Source organism: Lygodium microphyllum, chromosome 8 (genome assembly GCF_053477565.2).
Source record: "Lygodium microphyllum isolate KBCC chromosome 8, Lygodium_microphyllum_v1.1.10, whole genome shotgun sequence".
Lineage (NCBI taxonomy): Eukaryota > Viridiplantae > Streptophyta > Polypodiopsida > Schizaeales > Lygodiaceae > Lygodium > Lygodium microphyllum.
The window spans coordinates 46864769-46889099 of NC_141142.1; the positions used below are offsets into that span (position 1 = coordinate 46864769).

At 40.7% G+C, this 24331-nt stretch overlaps 1 protein-coding gene across 1 annotated transcript; it reads right to left on the bottom strand.

Moving 5' to 3' along the window:
* Positions 1 to 1251: 1251 nt before the first annotated feature.
* On the bottom strand, positions 1252 to 19849 carry LOC148032242 (T-box protein). The gene is made up of 7 exons (XM_087682886.1): positions 19197 to 19849; positions 10889 to 10966; positions 10624 to 10766; positions 10381 to 10451; positions 1872 to 1979; positions 1702 to 1794; positions 1252 to 1600 (listed from the first exon to the last, which is right to left on the bottom strand). Exons 1-7 carry the CDS (start codon positions 19740 to 19742, stop codon positions 1518 to 1520), a joined length of 1122 nt encoding a protein of 373 aa, XP_087539012.1. The 5' UTR covers positions 19743 to 19849; the 3' UTR covers positions 1252 to 1517.
* Positions 19850 to 24331: the final 4482 nt, after the last annotated feature.

The window sequence follows — 24331 nt, forward strand, 5'->3', positions numbered from 1 at the left end:
GATTTAATTGGTGAATTACTATCTCATTATTGGTGGAGCCCTTGGTGAGGCCAAAGTTTTCTAACCTTATCATCGTACTAATAATATCACTAAATAGGAGATAATGAAATCATGGAAATTTGGAACCACTTACAAGGCCTTCCCTCACGATGGATCCATGTTGACAATCACAAAGCTCGACCATCTCATTGTAGCAATACAAATAAGAGATGAGTAGGGGAAGAGAGACATGAATATCTATTTCACTGTTAGGTATTATATAATATGTTGAGAAAGATTGGAATTGTACAAGCACATGATCCATGAGAATTACATGATTTGCCAAAACAGAGCAAGCTGAATGGACAACTATATTGCCCACAGCTCGACAACATTTGCCTTTGTTACACCTTTGTTGTGCTATAGAATATCTCATCAAATGAAGTTAGGATTATTGACTTTGACCTAGCTCATTTGAGAATTCATGTTGATACTCACATAAGCACCCACGTAAGCCAACATTATTAACTATGCTAGAAAAAGAAAAGGAAAGGAGCTTTGGGTAGGTAGGATGTTTGTTTGTTGTCAAACGATGAACCCCTCCATGTAAATACTTACTTGCAAACTTTGGATCATTTTACAATGATTCTACATGTTGATGCTTAACAAATGTAGGGGTGGAAATTTTGACATGGAACATACACATATACTTGATATGAATCCTCTATGGGATGCATGCACCCTACATGTAGATGCTTATCTTTGCATCATTTTACAATGATTCTATACTTGGTACTTTTAAAACTGTAGGGGTGTCAATTTTGGCATGGAACATACACATGTTTGATTATTGTGGGCACATGAAGTTTTTCAACATTCTTATCATGGACACTGTCCAAGAAAAGGGCTATAAAAATATGGCCCTTCAAGTAAATTGTGATACTTGATCATGGCAAGTTAGGATGGACAGACAATTGTGGCCGTTTGCATTTATCACCAGCAGTCTCTCTCCTCACTTGTAGCACAGTTCGCCAAAAGAAACATGTTTTCTCTTTAGTAAAACACCAGGCCTTCGGACCAATCCGTGTTTTGTCTTTGAATAAGAACATTTTAGCTCCCCCCTATAGTAAATGTGTTAATTATTTCACTGCTGATTTCATGACTTGGTTTTAAGTGCTTTGCACATTAGATTTATGATCACTGTTCTTTGTTTCCTGTAGGCCTATCTCCATTGTACCTCTAGCATTGGGTCATGTCTTGTAGTCCAGAGGGTAGTAAGGATGTTCCGCAGATGAAATCATATTGAAGCCAACTCTAGAAGCCATTGCACATGATCCAGAATATCTGGACTGTACAGAACTTGAAACTGATTACACAAATATCAGTTCTAAGATGTCTTTGAATGAATCTTTTTCCAGAAGTAGGGCTTCCTCTTTAGAGATTCAGAAGCCTCCAAACAGCTAATCTCAAAGCAATCACTATGTTACATTTTATGAATCAATATACAGATACACATTAGGTTGTCTTGGGCATGAGTGTTAGCAAATGAAAATGCGGTCCTCTGGCCTGCTGTTCAAAGAATTGAAATAGTTGACATCCACCACTACAACTCCAAATTCATCTGCATAAGTCCACACATTGTTTGGTTAGACAAGTGTGAGCACATGATATTGAATTAACAATACAGAGAGCTCAACAGAAACTTCCACCACTGCCCTTTACCTTCATATATTGTGCGTACATCGTCGACATATTCTGGTACAAGATCCTTGAATATTATGCCATCTGGATGAGCATCAAGAACTAACAAAGTTCCTACACTTCAAAGAGACCATTCAGCACAATAGTATACCTTTTTACCTTAGTTCACAAGCATGACTATTGACTCATACCAGTTGCAAGCCAATTGCTTGCACTGTGATCCTCTGTACAGTTTGGCAGTGGAGCTAGCCATAAAATGTTGCGAAGGTTCATACTTTTGTCATATGCCAAGGGTGAGCCTGCAAAAGTTGACTCACAATCACACACACACACACTCACTCTCTCTCTCTCTCTCTCTCTCTCTCTCTCTCTCTCTCTCGCGTGCACATGTACAGCCACACGTATGTACGAGGGTTTGTTGGGGAGACAGGGGAACCAAATAAGATGTAGATCTGTTTAAGCAATGAAGCTTTTATGCAAGACTCATACATGTAGAAAAGCTTTGTGACTACTGAAGGTAGACTTGGGCTACACTCCAAAGATGCATGGGGATCTTTATATATTGAATATTCACTGTCATGTGTTGGCAAGGAAGGCCACTTTGCTAACTGTTTTCTTCAAACAAAACTTAAACAGTTATATTCGCTTCCATGCCTGTAAACATAAATACAAAGGCAAAGTCCTTAGGAAATGGTTATGGATACACTTGAAGGCAAGTTTTGTACAATGTGCATATCTACTTGTTTGATACATTTGGAAAAGGGTACTTTCCCACATTCAATGGTCTGTCTGGTAGCACGTCGTAACAAGGAAATTCTATGTGCATGGAAAGCATACATCAGAGTGGAGTTTTTGAAGAACCTTTGGTAGTTTTGGAACCTGTCAAAGCTTTTAGTCTTTTGAAATTTGGCATTACAAATACTGTTAATGATCATGGGTGCTTTCTTTTCTACAAGCATGTTGAATGCATGACTTGCTATGCATCACAGATCCATTTGGAGGGAAATAAAGAATTTTGCTAGAGACTATTCAGCATGTGCCTACTCTAAAATGCAATTGATAGACACAACAACACACATGCACACAAGTCTAGCTCATACAAAACGGGTGCTTTCATCATTGCGCACTAATCTGGACCTGGATACTCCCTAGTTTGCAAGCCTACTAATTCGCCAATCTTCAGCCTACATTTAAAAAATCATGGAGTTATTGCATATGGAATCTTTCTTTCTAGTGGACTTCCATGCAAAAACAGAGCAAGCTCACTTACCACCCAACAACATGTCGGTTCAAGGCATGAATCTGACTGCCCAAGATAGTCCAAGCATACTCATTAACCTGTTGGGTATAGGTGATGAAGATGGATGGACCAGCAAGCTATGGAGGGTGAAGCTCCATGGTGGAGAGAGAGAGAGAGAGAGAGAGAGAGAGAGAGAGAGAGAACTCCTGCAAGACACAACAAGCTAAATAGATTGATGTGATAGATGTTGATGAAAGTACAAGAGATAGGGCCTATATAGGCTCAAGAATCCACCTATACCTTTGACCCTTATTAAATGATAAGTGGTATAAAAGGCACTCACATCTAAACACCCACGGGGATAAATAAATCCCCCCTTCAGGTCATGGATGATCCCGTACAATGATTCTGAAAGGAGATATATACGTGAGAGAGATACACCATGACAAAGATCATGACATGGTCTACCAAAAAGTTCAAGGATCCAAAGTAAGTAATACTTGGCTCAAAGGTTGATCAACAACCAATGTGGCTCAGAGGCACTGTGCTAAAACCAGCCTTCCTTCTCAAAGGGGGTGGTGAGACCTGATTAAGCACTTAATTACAGCAATTAACAAATTCACAAAACTGAAATGCACACTTTACCATAACAACCTTGGATATCAGACAGACATCGGACACCCTATTGGCCCCAAAACCGGTGCCCTTGCGGTATTTCTTTAACTATTATTGCAAATGGATAGAGTACAACAAAGATCTTCTGGCCTCCTTCGCCAATCCAACTGCCTCTTAATTTCAAAACTGGCCAGCAAGCCTCCAAACCAATTTGCCTCTTGGTTTGCTGGGGGATTGGCCTTCACCTTGCTCCTTGAAGGACAAAGTTAGCCCCAAATCTGATATTGGCTGGTTGACCAGCCTCTCGAATCTCCCTAAAATTCCTCAATTTCAGCTGCTGAAGTTCAAGTCCTAGGCCCTCAATTTTGAGCATGCATCCTTAGGTGGCTATCAAAACCTTGCTTTCTGCTGTAAATTAGGGTTTATAGCAAAGATTAACTGAAATCTATTCCTCTGATAACTCAAAGTGCTGGAAAATGCTGAGATAACTTGAGAGATAGCTGGGGAATGAGAGAGAATGCTGCATAAAGAAATTTCAGAGTTTCAGTGCGAGAAACACAGAAAACTTGCTATTGCCCTGCTCAAACAGCCATGGAAGCTATCATCTACAACTTAGGACCACCAAAAAGACTGTTGGCCCCTTCTATATGTTATCATTTGCATCAAAAGGACCTTGGGCTACTGTCACCTGCTCCTGAAGGGCTCCAAACTATTATCACTTGCTATAAGACTAATCCTTGGTGGCTGCAAATCACATCAATAACCTTTTCTTACTCTCTAACAGCCTCCTTCTCTCACACAATGGCTAAAATACACTCTACTAATCCCTAAAAACGTTTTACCCATTTGCACAAGCAAGTTCTGCCAAGTAGCAACCTTCTAATTTCATTTTTCAGTATTATCCAACTTATTAAATTAATTCTTAGAATATTAATTTTAAAAATTAATTTAATAATTATTCTAGTGCTCAAAAAATTAATTTCACCAGCCAATAATTAAATTGGCTAGACCAATTTATTTTCTAAGTATCTTGAGCAATTATTAGCTCTTAGACCACCATTAATTAATTAAGTAATGTCTAGCTCTAATATCACCACTAACATTAGTGGCCAATAAATTTGTCTAGGCCCAAATTTGACACTGAGTACCACCTAGTATCTATTACGCATAACTTATTACAACTTTTATCAAAGAGCTTTTGCCTTTGTAACCCATTGTATCCTCGAAGTCCTTGGCCTATTACCATGAAATAACTGTCATATGCATCACATGTGCTAAACAACCTTGCACATTTGATTAACAATATAATCAAATATTATCCGCAAGATTAAAACATCTCAAAATTTCATATCCTCGTGATAAGCCTCCCCATTGAAATCCCTACAATTGTCCTCAATTGCATTGCATTGTGCCAAAGAAAAAGCATATTACACTAGAATTTCCACGAGGCATCACAGTCACAACATTGGCCATTGTTGTCCAACCATGCTACATGCCCCAAACCTACTGAAAATTCCAGCCAGCATATATATAACATAAAATTGAAAATCAATCCAAAATTGTTGCTAGAAACTCATTGGACGCATCCATAACATATGTTTCTCAACTATTCCGACTTCAGAACCATAGTAAAGCATATTCTCATAATAAACCATGGCTAAAACTATCAATGGCATTTACTAACATGCTACAGTCCATGGAACTAGCTGTAAACCATTGAAAACTAAGCATATCTAATTATAAACTGATCATTTGTTGATGTGAGAACTAATCACAAACTACTGCAAACATGACCCCAAACTGATCATAAACCGATTGCAAAAACTGATTTCAAAAGTGACCATAAACAGTTCTCAAACTAATCAAAAACTGAGTTGAAACTTATGAGAATTTTTGTTTCAAAACTAAGGCAAAAACTCATGCCAAACTAATCATAAACTAATGCAAAAGTATAGTTTTAATGGCCAAGTGAAACTCATACTCATCCGCATACATCTCACAGTGACTAGTACACTAAGTTCTGATCTCATGGCAAACATACTGTCAGCATGGTACCTTGGATGCATACTAAATACATCTGAGATCCACTACAAACAAGAGTTGTCCACAACTGGCGGAGTGGAAGTACTACCTCCCCCTTGAGCATCACACAATAGTACGGACCCTTGCTCTATTGAACTTGACTGAGCTCGAACGAAAGATAGCTCTAACTAAAAGGCATCTCGATAAAGTTGCAATAATAGAGGATGGTTTGTCAAGTCATCCTCTTCCATCCACTTTACATCTATTAGTGAAACAATCATGAAGCTTCACCAAGAAGCATATGAAAACTTTACCTCTAACTTTACTTGCCTCAAAACCTCCACTAGGTTGTAGGTCGTTTTTCCCCTTAAGCATTGCAATGCTTTATACTTTCACATTGTTGCAATTCCAACTTAACTAATATGTAACATTGCATCCACTTGACTAGCCCCTCAGGTGTACCTGACATGCTAGGAGCACCAGATGCATTAAGAAACATTTTTGTTTATATACTTTGGACCATTGCAATCTGATTGTGCGTAGAAATTTGCATACTATCAACCATACTAAGATACATTTTCCCATACATTGCATGCATTACTAGTTGCATTTTTTCTCATGACCAACACTAGACGGAGCATTTGTATAACCAACATTAATACCATGAGTCCCAAATACAATGGGCTTCATATATGCATTGCCAAACTTGTCACTTTGTACCCCAACATCATGCCAACATTGTTATACATGGGATTATGCATATTACCAACCATACTCGAATACATTGGACCTTACACACCATGCATTGGTTGCTGCATATAATAAGAAGTTGTGTCATACATCCATATATGTGGTCCCTAACGCACCATAGTATGGAAACTAGTATCACCACCAAAGTATCATGGGTGCTTGATCATTGCATTCATCCCTTGCTGTCCAAAAAGCATTGGATTGGCACTTCCAAGTTGACCTTGCTATGTGTCAATTGCCCCACTAGCATCATTTGCTTATGCTCACTGTCCATGTTTGGAACATCAAGCTATTGTATTGGCTCTTCCTTCCATGCATCTTGCTGTCTCGAACTTTTCAAAGACGATTTTCTCTTATTGCCTTTGCTGCTCTCCTTTAAGAGGTTCAAAAAGCACATGAACTGAGAATCATTTGCCAATTGCATAAACATTTCAGTTGCTGTCCTTGGCTGATCTTTAAATTGGTCATTAAATTCCTCTTCCTCTTGCTAATCATCAGCTTCTAAAGGCCTAGAAGCACCTACATTTTGGTCTACACCAACATTATTAGCTTACTATCCATGTTGTATGCCTTGTCCAAGATCAAGCATTGCATTTTCCTGAACACTTTGTGAATTTTCAAATTGAGAGGCATCAGCCCTGCTTCATCCCATCTCACTATCCGAAAACATTCTTGCTATAATGCTCAACTAAATACAATTTCAACACTAGAGCAAAGCTTTTGACCTTCAATCAAGTGCCTCAAGCCCACGAATTTGAGAGAATTAATAGTATCCCAACAATGGAACCATGAAACCAACCTTCCTTCTCAAAGAGGGTGGTCAAACCTTATTAAGCACTTAGTTACAACAATTAATAAATTCATAAAACTGAAATGCATACTTTACCATAACAATCTTGGACATTGGACACCCCATTGGCCCCAAAATCGACGCCTCTCACAATATTTGTGTAACTTTTATTACAAATGAAAGGAGTACAACAAAGATCTTTTGACCTCTGCAAATCTAGGAGCCTCTTATTGTCAAAACAAACCAGCAAGTCTCCAAATCAATTTGCCCCTTGATTTGCTTGGGAATTGGCCTTCACCCTACTCCTTGAAAAACAAATTTAGCCCCAAATTTGACATTGATTGGCTGGCCTCTCTAGGCCCAAATCTGACACCAAGTACCACCTAGTACTTGTCAAACATAACTTATTATAACTTTTGCCTTTGAAACCCACTGCATCCTCAAGGTCCTTGACCTGTTACCATGAAATAACTACCATGGCTCAGTATCTTTTAGGTGCTCTTGGACCTCTTTTACCCATTCCTTCACTTTCTCGATAGCCTCTAGTTTGTATCGTATGTACTAAACAACCTTACACATTTGATTAATAATTAATCAAATGTTATCGGGATTAAAGCATCTCAACATTTCACATCCTTATGATACTATACACATGATGAGATGCAAATACGTGGATATTGCTTTTAGGATTAACTCAAAGGTCATGTGGTAAGTGGTTATAATCCCCCCTCAAATATGGCCTCTAATAGAATCATAAAAGAAAAGTAAAAATCTTTTTCGATAAAAATTCAAGCTAAGTATCCCACACAGTAAGTGTTTGGAAAGGCCTTAACACATGCATTGGCATGGTAAATGTCTAATTCCAAAATATATTATTAATTTATTTAGGATTTGATTCAAAAAGCATACTGATAGGGTTCAACATTGCCAAGAGACATTCATTGAAAATACATTAAGGATCTTGTCAAAACTAATCGGTGGCTCATCATGACCACTATCTCATAAGATATTAGCAATGGCATATTGAGTGTGTTGCTTATCTTTCTTCATGTTCATTGGTCAACAATGTAGGCCGTTATTTCTGTCAAAAGTGGAGCAACAATGGAAGCGTAAACATATACTATAATAAACTACTAAAACACAAGACCAAAAAGTAAAAGAAAGAAAAAACACAATACAGATGAGAACTCAAATGTATGCTCGGGAAATGGAATCCATATACAACAGTGAGTCACTGGCTGTGTGGGCACTGGCATCGACTCCTCTCTTCACGGAACCTCCAGGTAGTGAACTGAATTGAGGAGGAGTAGCCCATATATATAGGCATCAATAATGCCATAAAATATGTCAGGTCGGCCAGCAATAAATGCTGGCCAACTGGCAACAATAAATGCCACAATAGCATAAAATGCTACACATTAAAAATGCCTAAAATAACTACATAAAGTGCCCAACCATAATACATGCTCAGACTCACACATGAGCTGACAAACTCTGCTAACAATTTCTTGGTGTAGAAGCCTGCCAGTGCTAGTCAACATCTTTGTTGCTCCTTTCATCATCCAAAAGGATAGCGATCATTTTTTCATATTTCATCTCTTGAGCCACCTTGAGAGCTGTCATGGTTTCATGGAATTATGCTTCTTTCATTAGGCTATTAAGAAGTATAGCCTTTTATCATCATCATAAAGACAACTATTGAGAATAGTCAATTGTTGGTAAATAGTACTTAAATGATCGAGGCATTGCTTAAGAGTCTCTGAACCATTGTAAAAGATACTAAACAATTGCATCTTTACAAATAATTTGAAATCATTAATATCTCCCCCAAATATGGTTTGAAGGCCATCCCATACCACTTTTGCCATTTGTGTAAGATCAAGGCGATGAAGAAGACTATTAGAGAGGCCAATCTCAATGTTCTTCTCAAGCCATTCTTGATGAAGTTGTGTGTTGCCCCGAACGTACTCCAGCTTGTTTGTGGAGATGACTCTCCATGCGCCTTCCCACATAAGTATGAGCTAAATCTTTGTCTTCCACATGGAGAAGCCGACGCCTAAGAATTTTTCAATCGTGATGCCATATCTCAACATCCTGATGGTAGATGCCACAGTGAGAGCTCACATTAAAAAAGGACGAATTTTGGATGAAGAATTTTGAAAAAAGCAAGCTCAAATTTGAAAAGCCCAATTTTTATTGGGTAAATGACAAGAACTTTTGATAAAAATCAAAAATCCCCAATTTCATGTGCACTACCCCTTAAGAATTTTAAAACTTCCATTAATTTAAGGTTTTAATCAAAACCTTATCTTTGGTCGATACTTGGCTGTGAATCATGATGATGGCATGGGTGCTAGTCAATGGACTGGAGGCGACGTGGTTGAGATGTGATGCAACAAATGCAAGCAGGCGCAAGAAACGCATGTGCAAGATCTGAAGCGGTGAACAGGGACAGAAGATCGCACGTCTGTCACAGCGTAGGATATAGGGAGTGTTATTTCCAATAGCTCATCACAACAAGGGTGATGGATCTGGGAGCACAACAGGACTAAAGGATCTGCAAGCACGATAGCAAGGTCAGCGTTGCCTCCTTCTCCTCTTCTTCTTCTTCTTCTTCTTCTTACTGAATTGAAGTGTCAGCTTGGGCTGCACATAAGATATGAAGAGCATGCAATTGAAGACATGACTGGGGCAGTATGAACAGCAAGCAAGATACGATAGCGAGCTATTGTCAAACCTGCTCTGCTACCACTGTTGGGTATAGCTCATGAAGATGAACCAGCTCTTTATGGAGAGTGAAGCTCCATGAGAGAGAGAGAGAGAGAGAGAGAGAGAGAGAGAATTCTTGCAAGTACACAACAAGCTGAATAGATTGATGTGATAGATATTGATGAAAGTACAAGTGATAGGGCTTGAATATATAGGCTAAGGCATCCACCTACACCTTTGACTCTTATTGCACTGTATCACCCACTTTTACACACAATAATATGTGTTCACACACAAGGATAGATAAATCTAACAGAACCAGTCATCCAAGCACAAGGGCAATAGGCTATAGTGACGTAGCCTCAAACCAGTAACCTTTAAAAGAAAACCTTCACCATCTGTCTAGCCAATAAGGCTAATTGTACTTCTTTTAAAAAAAGAACTCGGAAAATTAGGCCTAGGCCCTGGACTATAGACAAATGCCCTTGAAACTAGAATTTTACTCATGCCTTTATATTATATCCATGTTTGTTCTGAAAACAAGCGCTTGATACAGTAATAAGTAAAAACTCACCTACTTGGCAGAAACCAAGATGGACCGGAAATGTTTGATTGTCAAAGGCTGGATATTCTCTAGCATGAAATCTGGAAATGAAGGCAAGCAGAATAATCAAATCCATAGTGCTAAAGATAATTATGAGTAACTGCATAGGGACAGAACTCTCATTCAGAACATATTCCCTACAAGATCAATCTGTATGGCAACAAGTTTCTAATTCATTCCATAAACACTCTATAAACACAAGAACATGCTTACAATATTCCAAGTCGTCCACTGCTTTTGGCTAAAAACATGTGACCATGGAACAGATCAAAACGATTGAGTGTGATGTTGAAGCCAACGGAAGGTGCCAAAGTAGCAATTGACTCAAAGAGAAAGGCAATATATTGGTTCAGCTCCTAAACAGTATACAGGCAGAATTGCAATATAGTATCAATAACTGCACAAAACGGACCCACCAATAATACATCGAGAGTTTGTGATTAAAAACTAAACTCAAATTAAAACTCTTTGTAGATACCTTTTTCTCAAAGCGATGGCCACGAGAATATTTGGTCAACTCACAGCAATGTTCACTTGCGCTCTCAACATCTGGAACCTGTAAGTAGAAACAAAAGCTTGATTACCATATCATAAATGGCTAATAAACTATGCATAACCTTGTACTGGTTGAAAGCATCTCATACACTTATCACAGGACTTGCTTCTTATAAGAAGTGAAAAGCATGGCTGATCACCTGTGAGAACTTTTGAGAGCTTTAGACAACAAGCTTAGCATATCATAGTAAACAAATTCCATATGCTTTCCAACTCAAATTGCAACTTTGACGCTTTAACACAAAAGACAAATTTTGTACAAGCATATTGCAGTGTAAAACACAAAATGAGCACAATGCAGTGCACAAATCACAAAATTACATCGGTTATAGCATCCCCCAACATATCATAAACTAGAACAATGGGTCCACCTACAAACAAACCTTTGTCGAAGATTAATGAAGATATCACTGCCAAGATTTACTTGAATTTCATTCAGCAGGTCAGATGTCATAACTCCATTGAGAAAAACCGTTATTAAATTTGTATCTAATATTATTACTTCTTTTTTCTTTTGTTAGTGCCATTGTAAAAGATGGAATGAATATTAACGCTACTCTGGTGAGTCGACACAGGTCAAAACAAAGCAAATAAGAACCAGTTTCAACTACACTTCCAAAACGAGTGCATGTAGCCATATATTGTCACAACTAAAAGTGAGCTAGCTCATGTTCTACAGCTAGTTTCTTCTAGATAGCTTTCTTGATAAAGCAGGGCTCAGCTGCAGGTTTTCATCAACCTATCCTCTTCAGACACATGGGCAAAAACATTTCTTGAGATAACTTATTGAAATGTCCTTATCATAAGAAAAAGGCAAAGTTGGAAAAGTACTGACGTTGCAGTTGCTTACAATCCACATTGTGCACACATCTAGACATCTGAGATTGTTTATGAAAAATGTAACACTTAATCCAATATTTACAAACAGCTAACATACAAACTCGAGGTGGGAAAGAGATAATGAATGCTGAAAACATATTCTGATATCTCAGACTGTACTACCATGCACCTGAGAGCCTATGTATCTGAGGAATGGGGTTATTTACAACTGCACAAGGCTAGGTTCCAGTTGCAAACAGCCAACCCTGATCAGTGTTACCCCCCTCTTGTAAAATGGCAAACAACCTAGATTGCAAATGCATTTGACAAAATATGAGACTGGCAACATTTGTAACTGCTGCTGCCATATGCATGTCCCAACATATATCACAAACTAAATTGCAAATGCATGTGACAAAATATGAGACTAGCAACATTTGTAACTGCTGCTGCCATATGCATGTCCCGACTCCCAACATATATTACAAACTAGAGTCATTTCTATAGGACTCAGACAATCTCAGAGCCATGGTAAGCAAACCATACATAACTGCAAAAACTCAATTGACAAGTCCACTGATCATGGTCACAGCCAAAATGGGGTAAGGGTAGTAATCTAAACAGCATTCCTCTCACAAGGGCACCAAAAGACCCAACTAACAGTCTATCCCCAAGACAAAAAGATTTTGTACATACTGACAGAAACTTGGCCACGTAGAGACAGTGTTGTGACAAAATCCTCCTCAAATCTCTGCTCCCACCATGAAATTCCCCGTAGCAACCACTGGAATTAGCCCACAGGTCATGTGGCCTCTAGTTAACCATCTCAATGAGCACCCTTCCAAACTCTTAAGGGATGTCCGATTGATCTACTGGACTTCTATGGCTTACACCATGTGTCTATGTCCTGTCTTCTCTCTTCCAGCTATAATCTTCTTCTAAAATAATACAACTACCAAAACCTAGACTAAACTGTTGAGCTAAAATGCATCAGCCTGACTTAAACAAGCCCAAAACACACTTAATTAATGAAGAAAACCTCCTATTTTAAAAAGAAACGCGATCCTAAAGAGCCATTATGTCCCACATGCAAAACCCTAATTTGGGTGCCCCAAACTTTCTATAAATAGGCATGCAATCCACCACTTTCCCTCAATCTCGTTTTTGCAAGTTTCAGGAGCCCTTTTTATGCTGCCCAGTCCCATCTGCAAAGGACATCGCAATCAAAGCCTTCCATCGCAGTTTGCTATCACTTGGCACCTCTTTCCAGCCCTTGTACATGTCACCTACCTCCTAGAGTTGTTGCCTCTTTCCAAACTTTATACATGTCATCTACCTCCAAGAGTTGTCGCCAACATCAGGGAATTTGTGTTTGCTACTGCTAGGGCCAATCGCCATCATCTGCATCAGTCACCATCAATAGGACTTGCCGTCATCATCATCCTCCTTGCGTTTGCAGTCAGTCTCTCTCCTCTAGCTATCGCCATCAGCATTTGCACTATCGCCAAGCACAGTCACCTTGCGTTTACTTGTTCTACACAATCGCAAGTTTTCTCTCTCGTCAGGTACCTGTGTTTTTAGTCTTTCTCTCTCTTGCACTACCGTCTACATTAGATCCTGCTTTCCTTAGCTATGTTTGTTGATCTTCAATACACGGAGACTGCCTTTCCTACGATTCAAGATCCATTCGGACTACGACACACTCTATAGCTCATAACCTCTACCTTGATTCCAAAGATACGAGAGTTCGAGGTTCAGTATTCACTGCATAGTGTGTTTGTTGCAAGAACACTGTATATTCATTATTCATTCACTTGATTATTCATTGTGTTCACTGTCTAAGGTTATCCTAACCCTAACCCTAACTGTGTTCTATGTTTATCAGTCTGTGCTTTGTCGTACGATTGGTTTTGTGCTTTTTGAGTTTAAAGCATTTCTTTAAATGAACGACTTAGGCACAAATTATGGGTACATGCATCATTCATGATCACCGTATACTCTGATCTTGCATAAGCATGAAAAGTTAAAGCAATGCCATATCTCAAAAGACTTCAAGCAATGTCCATATCTCAAAGACAACACATAGAGGAAGGTATCTAGCGTTCCCATATGGATGCATAAGTATTAGATCCACTTTACAAGTTGAGAATTTCCCATTTAGCATCTTAGTTTTCTAATGACTTGCAACCGAGCACTTAAGCAAAATCTTTTAATTTCTATTCTCTCAATGTAATCATTAGGGTCAAGCATGGAACACCAAAGACCATTTTAAGGATCTTGCACGCCCACCCATTGACCATTTTAAGGATCTTGCACGCCCACCCATTGACTTATCTCAAGTAATCCATCCACACGGACTGCTATGGTTAAGTCTAGTCCAATTAACTAGTGTAGTCTCTCAAACTCCAAGGATGATTTCACACATCTCATTGCATTAACTAAAGATATTTAACACAAACACTGTGAGAGGGCGCAACGGAAGGAACTTGAACACAGAGATATACAGAGAGTTGATCTATAAGAGAAGAAGAAGAGAAACCTGCATTGAACAAGGAATAAATGCTGAATATAGAAGGACTGATCTGTCCCTGCACGCAGCCCACAGCATCAATGAGGGCACAAGATCAGGCTGATAATGACAGCAGCACTGAAGACAAAGGATGATGACGAAGTCAGAGTGTGCACCTACTGGAGAGGAAGAAAACTAAATGAGATGATCTACCAAATGTGGGATGGATAGGCTATAAATAGCCATAAATGCACTAGATTGGCCAACCTGCTGCAATAAATGCCATAGATACTGGTCAACCAGCATTTAATATTGGTCGCACTAGGAAAATGCCCAAAAAAATGATAGGCGGCCACAGAAAAATCTGATTGGCAGGAACAATGTCTAATAAGTGTGGATAACCTGGGAAATGCAAAAATTGCCCATGGAAAACACACCGGAACCCGACAGACAAAAGAAATGCACCCAAATAGCCACTCTAGAATGAGTAACCTCCCCAATTAAAACACATGACAAACCTGTCAAAGCTCCAAAAGTCCTCATCTAACTTAGACTGAGGCTCATACGCAAGAGATGACAAGGCATGACAAACATGACTACTAACGCGCCCTCTCAGATCCTGGATGTGACAGAAGGCCAAGGGAGAAACAGATATTGGGGTGGTAAGAGGAATGGCAATGTTGATGAAGTCCGTGGATGAAGACTGCCAATGAAGAAGCTACTCGTAATCTTGGGAAAACCCCTTTGAAACACTAGGGGCCAGAAAATCCACAACCATATCATCGAGATCGTCCCCCTCTAAAAGGGATGGGGGGTATGAGGGAACCACCAAAGGAGAGGGTGGGCGATGGAAAAAAACTTGTGCAAAAGATGTTGCACAAGCGGGAACGAGTGTAGCAATGGACAACTGCCTCAGAGGATCCTGCATAAGAGAAGGGAAATGGAGCCTATAAAGCCTCCTCTCCTGCCAACATGTCACGATGACAGTCCCTATAGAAGAATCCTCAATACCAAACGACCTACTCAATGAAGACAACCCGAGTACCAAGCCTAGTAACGCCATAAACTAAGAGGAGTGAAAAGCCCAAGTCCCAAACATAAAGAGCTTGTGAAAGGGAGCTTGACGTGCAGTCAAAAAGTAAAGGCAAAGTGCCAATGCCATAAAAAGGCACCGAAACAATGTCACCAATAGTGACTGAAACCTCAGAAGGGCATAGATCCTGCAACAAATCACCTCGTGGAGTCGTATGACTAGAAGCTCGACTAACAACCATCAAAGGCCTCTCAAAAGATGAGGCAACCACTAAAGGAGGTTCCTCCAAGTCAACAATATGAAGGAACGCTAACTCATGGGTAACTATTGGAGTAGAGATAGAAGGCTCACATGTTTTAGCTCCATCCTTTGCTCCTGGACGAAGGTGAGCATACTTCTTCCAACCTTGCTCCTCTAGATGTGTCCCCTTCCCATAGTATGGGCATTTAGGCTTCTCCAAGTCGGAGTCAAAGCTTGAAGAACTCTCCTCTTGAAGAACTCTCCTCTCCTTTAGTCTTTGACGTCCCTTGCTTCTTCTTTCTCCCTCCCAGTCGAAGTGTGCACATGCTGGAGAGGAAGAAAACTGAATGAGATGGTCTACCAAGTGTGGGATGGGCAGGCTATAAATAGCCATAAATGCCCTAAACTAGCCAACCTGTTGCAATAAAAGCCATAGATACTAACCAACCAATATTTAATGCTGGTCGCACTGGGAAAATGCCCAAAAAAGAAATGATAGGTGGCCACAGAAAAATTTGATTGGCAATAACAATGTCCGACAAGTGTAGACAGCCTGGGAAATGCAAAAACTACCCATGGAAAACACACTGGAACCTGACAAACAAAAGAAATGCACCCAAATAGCCACTCTAGAATGAGTAACCTCCCCCATTAAAACACATGCCAAACCTGTCAAAGCTCCAAAAGTCCTCATCTAACTCAGACTGAGCCTCACAGGCAAGAGATGACAAGCATGACTACTAACACCCCCTCTCAGATCCTGGATGTGGCGGAAGGCCAAGGGAGAAATGGATCTTGGGGTGGAAAGAGGAATGGCAATGTTAATGAAGTCCGTGGATGAAGACTACCGGTGAAGAAGCTCCTCATGATCTTGGGAAACCCCCACTGAAACACTCGGGGCCAGGAAATCCACAGCCACATCATCGAGATCCTCCCCCTCTGAAAGGGAGGGGGGGTATGAGGGAACCACCAAAGGAGAGGGTGGGGGTGGGAAAGAACCTGTGGAAAAGATGTTGCACAAACAAGAACGGGTGCAGCAATAGACAACTGCCTCGGAGGATCCTACATAAGAGAAGGGGAATGGAGCCTGTAAAGTCTGCTCTCCTCCCAACATGTCATGATAACAGTCCCTATAGAAGAATCCTCAATACAAACGACCTACTCGATGAAGACAACCCGGGTATCAAGCCTAGTAAGGCCATAAACTGAGAGGAGTGAAAAGCCCAAGTCCCAAACATAAAGAGCTTCTAAAAGGGAGCTTGACACGCAGTCAAAAAATAAAGGCAAAGTGCCAACACCACAAATAGGCACCAAAACAATGTCACCAATCGTGACTGAAACCTCAAAAGGGTATAGATCCTGCAACAAATCACCTTGTGAAGTCATATGACTACAAGCTCCACTATCAACCATCCAAGGCCTCTCAGAAGATGAGGCAACTACCAAAGGAGGCTCCTCCACGTCAACAATATGAAGGAACGCTGACTCATAGGTAACCGCTAGAGTAGAGATAGAAGGCTCACATGTTTTAGCTTCATCCTTTGCTCCTGGACGAATGTGAATATACTTCTTTCAACATTGCTCCTCTAGATGTGTCCCCTTCCCATAGTATGGGCATTTAGGCTTCTCCAAGTCCAAGTCAGAGCTTGAAGAACTCTCCTCTCTTTTAGTCTTTGACGTCCCTTTCTTATTCTTTCTCCCTTCGGAACCTGTACCAAAAGCTTTGATGGAGATGGATTTATTGGCTACCTCTTTGGCGCACTTGTCATGCTCCACAGCAAGCAAGGCAAGCTTCTCCCAAAGAAGCTTCTCATGGGTCCTCAATGTAAGAAGGCTAGTGTAGAAGACATCAAACCAGGGAGATAGCAACTGAGTCAAAAGAATCACAGCCATATCCTTGGAAGAGATCATCCTACCAAGGGATGCAAGCTCATCCCTTATATCCTCCAACCTGTTGATATGATCCTTCATGGAAGGAGAATCATCAATAGCGAGCATTCGTAATTGCTTCTCAAGAGTAATCCGGTAGGCAAATGTCTTTTGATAATACAAAGAAGCGAGCTTTGTCAACACTTCCGCTGCTTTTTGCAACTTGCACATATGCACTAGGCCAAAATCATGTACAACTTATAAAGAGGATAGATCAAGCTCTAGATTTAAGCTAATCCTATAAGGCTACATGATCCAACTATGGGATCCTCCACTAGACGCAAAATAGAGTGGATAACAAACTCCCAAAGATCTAAGGTATTAAGGATACACTCCATCTTATATGACCAAAGCGAGTAGTCGAAACCATCGAGCCAGTCTTCTTTGGGCAAAGAAGGGAGTATGGGCACCTATATTGAGGATGACATGAATGGCATATGAAGGCCAATGGAACAGACCTTTTGTGAAACATAGAGAGAACGGGGAGGTGAGGAATCCCATAAAAACGGGCTAGGTGGCCTCCGTTCATCGAGTAAACTAGCATGAAAATCTCTCCGTCACTCAAAGAAAGAAATAGAGACCTCATCCTTTGAGTTAGCAAAAGAACCGGTAATAAGACATCTTCGTATATACCTGCAAACACCCACAAAAAGTTGTGTTTTGCTATGGACAGCCCCGAAACAAGAGGAGGAGGTCGCCTCCACACTAGGAGAGTCGACTAGTGACAAAAGGTGGATGCCTGGTACAGAAAGCTGACGCCTAGATACCAGATGATGTCACTTCTGCAGAGATACCCCGCAAAAGGTTGCATTTGCAGCAAACGCAGATGTGAATGGCCTCTATTTGAAGAATCAGGTACTCTGTGTCTCTCTCAGACAATGATACCATGCTCCAATACCATGTCAGAGGGCGCAACGGAAGAAGGAACTCGAACACAAAGGAAGAGAGAATGTTGATTTGCAAGAAAAGAAGAAAAGAAGCCTACACTAAACAAGGAACAAATGCTAAATACAGGACAACTGATCAGTCCTTACACGCAGCCCACAATGTCAGTGAGGGCACGAGATCAGGCTGATGATGACGGCAACACTAGAGATGAAGGAAGATGACAGAGTCGGAGTGTGCAGCTGCTGGAGAGGAAGAAAACTAAATGAGATGATCTACCAAGTGTGGGATGGGTAGGCTATAAATAACCATAAATGCCCTAAACAGGTCGACTTACTGCAGTAAATGCCATAGATACTGGCTGACCAGCATTTGATGCTGGTTGCACTGAGAAAATGCCAGAAAAAAATGACAAGTAGCCACAAAAAAACCTGACTGGTAAGGACAATTTCCAGCAGGTGTGGACAACCTAGGAAATGCAGAAATTGCCCATGGAAAACACAATGGAATCTGACAAACAAAAGAAATGCACCCACATAGCAACTCTAGAATGAGTAGCCTCCCCCATCAAAACACATGACAGAACTATCAGAGCTCCAAAAGTCCCCATCAGACTGAGGCTCACAGGCACGAGATGACAAGGCATGACAAACATGACTGCTAACAGATACAAGTATGCTGGAAATTTGAAAATGTACTCTTGCTAACATACGGTCTCATGAAGGCAAAAGTTGAACTCAATTCGATTGAATCGCATAGAATCACAGAGTCAAATTCGGTTCAATGGTGTTTTCAACGAATCAACTTGGGACTCACCAGGAAGCTCTCATTGGTGAGAGAATTTAAGACCACCGAGGCATCCCCATTCCACTCGACAGCTCTCCGTGCCAAGTCTGCGACGGTGGGGGGTGGACGCTGGATCAAGCGATCAATGGCATGCTTAGAAAGAGCTCCTTTTCTCACCTGGGCAACAATGGGAATTGCATTCGTGCGGAAGCTGGCCGGAAGCTCCAAAGGCGGCACAAGGAAGTGAAGGCAGGAGAAGATCTGCCGGGCGACCGACCGTTCCACAGTGGAGGCCGCATGGTCGCCAGCAAGGAGTGACAGGAGACTGGCCACCGTGCTGTTGCTGCCTTCCTCCTTCTTCGTGTCTCCGAACGAGGCGCCATGGCCATGGCCTGCGGAGATGCCTGATAGTGCCGCGACATGGCGATGCAGGGCACGGGTAGCTTCAAATTTGGGCGCGGATGGGAGGGAGAGGGAGAGGGAGAGGGACCTGCAGGCTTGAAGCAGTTGCAGATTGTGCATAATAAGGACGCAGCACATCACCAGGGGAGCTGCGTGGGAGCACCCCCTCATCATCGTCGTCTCACCCTCATCAAAGGTCCTCGTCGATAAGAAAATACGGATCAAATTGATCACGAAAAACCGAATTTTAAGACAATAGGTCTTAGGATAAATTCCCGACTCTACTTCCCATATTGTGAGTTACTAGCGCCTATAGCACGGCAATAGAGTGGGTAATGCTATCACAAAAACATCACATGCTTTACTCTCCTCTACTCACAACCCCTCTATCTCTCATCCCATTTACACCTCCCCTCTCTGTATCCACACTCACTCACTCAATCTCTCGCTCTCTCTCTCTCTCTCTCTCTTACACATGTATAAAAGGTCTAATATGCATTTGCATCAAGGAGTACATAAACTCATATATACATGCAATGACCATGCACCAAACTTATAAACTTGTATCTATACTTGCTCTGCACAACAATTAGAAACAACTTGTATCCTTGGATGCTACAATGAGAAATAACATTCCTACGGTGAAACGAATCACAAACAAAAGATGTATGAACCACACCACAAATTTAAGTTTGTCCAAGCATTGCATGCAAACTCTCAGTATTAATAACCCACATAGGTGAAGCAAAGCCCGAAACCAAAGTTTCTTCTAGAGACTACACCAATAACCTTGCACCACAATTTCAAGTATCAACAAACCACAAAGTGTCACTCCTTGATTGTGTCTATGCATCTACATCCAAATGTTACAAAAAAAAGTACAATTCCCATAGGGTCTAACCAAAACAAAGCTTTCTTTTCTTTGAGAAATAACTGGAAAATTTTTCACTCTCCAATATAGCATGGCTAGGCGAAGCAAGTCCAATCACCACTCTTCATCTTGTTGATGGTAGAGGGGACATAATAGTATTTCCTCTCTTTCTTGCACCTAAAAATTTAGAAGCCCACAATGTTACATTAAAACAACAATAGGCCTAATATCTACAAACCACTCGGTAGGCTTTGTCATAGCTTGATGTAGGGTCACAAAACAATCAAGGTCCTTAGATTCATACATCGCCCACTCTCTTGGTACTCTATCAATGTGAGATCGTCAAAACCTCTTAACATGTTCATCTTCACCCATATGCACTTGAAAACGCTAAGTATATCCACAATGTACTCCTCCCTCCCCTAGTCTATGCCTCTCCTTTGTTTGTGACCCCTCTTCCACACAATTTTTACATCTCTCCCTATATTTTCACTCACACACACACACACTCTCTCTCTCTCTCTCTCTCTCTCTCTCTCTCTCTCTCTCATGTACACATTCATAAAAGGATAGATATACATTTGCATCTAGGTGTATAGAGACTCACATATGTATACAACACCTTTTACACACCAAACTCGTAAACTTTACCCATACATACTTTGCATGATACCTAGAAGTAGCTCTATACGATCCTTGGATGTTGCAATTGGAAATAACAAATGCACCAAACCATAAACAAAAGACATACAAAATGCATATTTTATATCCTTGAGTGCAAGAAACTATATGCTTCCTTACCATATTCTCTCTATCCCCCTCCCTACCTATCTTCACCCCCCTCCATTTGTTACCCATTTCTCTTTCTCACATCTATCATCCTCATTCCCTCCCTCCTCCCTTGTTATCTTTATTCTCCCTCCACAACCTCTATCTATCTCTTCCTCCCTCCCCCCTTGTCACCTCTCGCTCCCTCCCCTCTTTTACCCCTCTCCTCTACTCTCTCTCTCACCCCTTTTACACCTCTCCTCTCCTCTATTCACACTCATTCACTCACACTCTCCCTCCCTCACCCTCCCCCCCCTCTCTCTCTCTCTCTCTCTCTCTCTCTCTCTCTCTCACGCATGTACAAAAGGCCAAACATGCATCTAGGAGTACATAGACTTATATATATACATGTAAAGACCATGTACCAATATTGCAGTTGTATCCATACTTGCTATGCGCAATAGCTAGAAGTAGCTCTACATGATCATTCAATGTTACAATCAGAAATAACATTGCTACGTTGAAATGAACCACAAAGTGTAAGCATATCCAAGCATCAAATACAGATAGGTGAAGTAAAGCCCAAAACCAAATCTTACTCTAGAGTCGAAAACTTTGTACCATAAATCCAAGTATTAACAAACCACAAAGTACCACTTCTTGATTACACCTATACATCTACATCCAAACACTACAAAAATGTTGGAACTTTCCATGGGGCCTAATCAAAATGAAGCTTTCTTTTCTTCAAGGAATCACTGGGAAAATTTCCATTCTCCAACAGAGCATGCTCAGGTGAAGCAAGTCCCATTGCCACTCTTCGTCTCGGTGATGGTACAGGGGACATGATAGTCTTTCCTCTCTTTCTCGCGCCTAAAATTTTAAAAGCCCACAACGTAAACATGAACACATCCAATAATTGACAAAGATCACTTAACGTTGGAATAACAATACCTGGCTTAACACTTGCAAACCACTTGGCAGGCATTGTCACAACTTGATGTAGCGTCACAAAACAACTGAGGTCCTTAAATTCATATGCCGGCCACCCCCTTGATATTCTATCAGTGTGAGATCGTCGAAACCTCTTATCTTGCTCAGCTTCACCCATATGCACTCGAAAGCACTGAGTATACCCACAATGCACCACCTCAATAAAAACTGAAAGTAAAATCTCTATGTTGACATCATCATACAAACGCTCAATGACCCTTGCAAGCGTTCTTCTTATAATATCATGCATTGTCACTATGCGCAAGTTACACTGTAGTTCCTTTTGATACTCAGAAGCTAGATAATAACCCCAGCTTGGAGTAGGCATCTGCAAAAGTCAAGCAAACACTTATATACAGTGTAGGGAATATATACTCAATTACCATCAAGTATATGCCAAACGAATATAGCTTCGAGGCTATTTCACATACACACCAAGAAAGGACTACAAAGCCATCAAAATTCAATAGATACATCTCTGAAAAAATGCAAGTATATCTTCCACCCTCCAAAAAATTCATCTCCGTATGCATCTTTGCAAAAAAGCAATGCACCTCATTGCATCTTCTGAAGTACCTCCTTGTACACAATGTTTGTCGTGACATTCACAGTGCTTCCATCCTCATCTAATAACACCCTCACACCGCATGAGGATTCCACCCTTGAAAATGCAACGTACAATTGTCCATGTGTAAATACTGGTGTCTTTAAGTAAAGACCAACAACAAACAATGTCTGGCCTTGCAACTTATTGATCATCATAGCAAACGCCAGTCGAATAGGAAATTACCTCCGCCTCATAGCAAACGAAAATTGCAATGTGCTAGGAATAAAAGTGATTCTAGGAATAAAAACTCGTTCCCCTACACTTGTCCCTGTTATTATCTTAGCATCTATCACCTTGTTATTGAATTCCTTACACATCAACCGTGTACCATTACACAAACCTTTTGTTGGATTTAAGTTCCAAAGCATAATAATAGGTGCATTCATCTTTAGCAACAATAGATGGGGAGGAAATCCACCTCCAAGATCCAGTGTATTTAAATACTCTACAAAGTATAAAAATGAGCTATCACTCGTCTCGGCAATTGAATCCGCACTATAGTACTGTATAACTTCTCTTGGCATCGATTGCAATGCACAATGATTCAAAGAAGCCACCTCTGTATTCCGCGCTGCAAGTATAGCACGCTCACTAAAATATGCCCCAAAGTCTCTCATCGTGAACACTTCACACCGTACACACTATTAACCAAGGTTTCAATAGAGCGCCCTTTCAATACTATGCTAGATGGAATATGTAACTTATCACAAATCTCCGTAATACCCACTCCATTCTGTATCCCTTGAATCCAACCAACAAATCCATTATCCATTATACAGCGGTTGACATCCTCATATTCCCAGACAACCTTAGCACCTTAACATACTGCCATAAATCAGAGTAACATAGTGTCGCATTAGCAATATCTTCACGGAAGCCCTTCATCATGACGGGTAGGATTTGCCTAAAATCACCCCCAAGTAAATTAGCCTTTCCACCAAATGGTTTATCACAGCTCATAATATCTCTTAAAGTTCTATCAACAGCTTCAAATGCAAACCTGTGCATCATGGGAGCCTCATCCCATAAAATAAGACTCGACTATCTGAACAGTTGAGCAAGATTGCTCTGAACAGGAATATTACAGGTGGATCGATTACATAGATCCAATGGAATTTTAAACCTTGAGTGAGCAGTACGACCGCCCTGTAGAAGCAAAGCAGCAATGCCAGATGATGCCATTGCTAATGCTATGAACGATCACTGCGCAACCTAGCAAGCAAACACTTGTAAAGAAATGTCTTTCCAGACCCACCGGGACCATCCAAAAAAAAAACATCCCCAAAGTTTCCACCAATGGCACCTATAACTGCATTATATGCAACCCTCTGTCCATCATTCAACATTGCCTCCATACAAACACAAACTCTATGTTACTCCAGTATATCATATGCATACTCATCTTCTAAAAGAGGGTTAGCACACAACTAAGAATCTGTTCGATGAGGTTTTGGCAATCCATGAAAGTCAGACAATCTTCGCCCATGCTGTCACAAAAGATCCTGTAGATGCAATAAAGCCCTC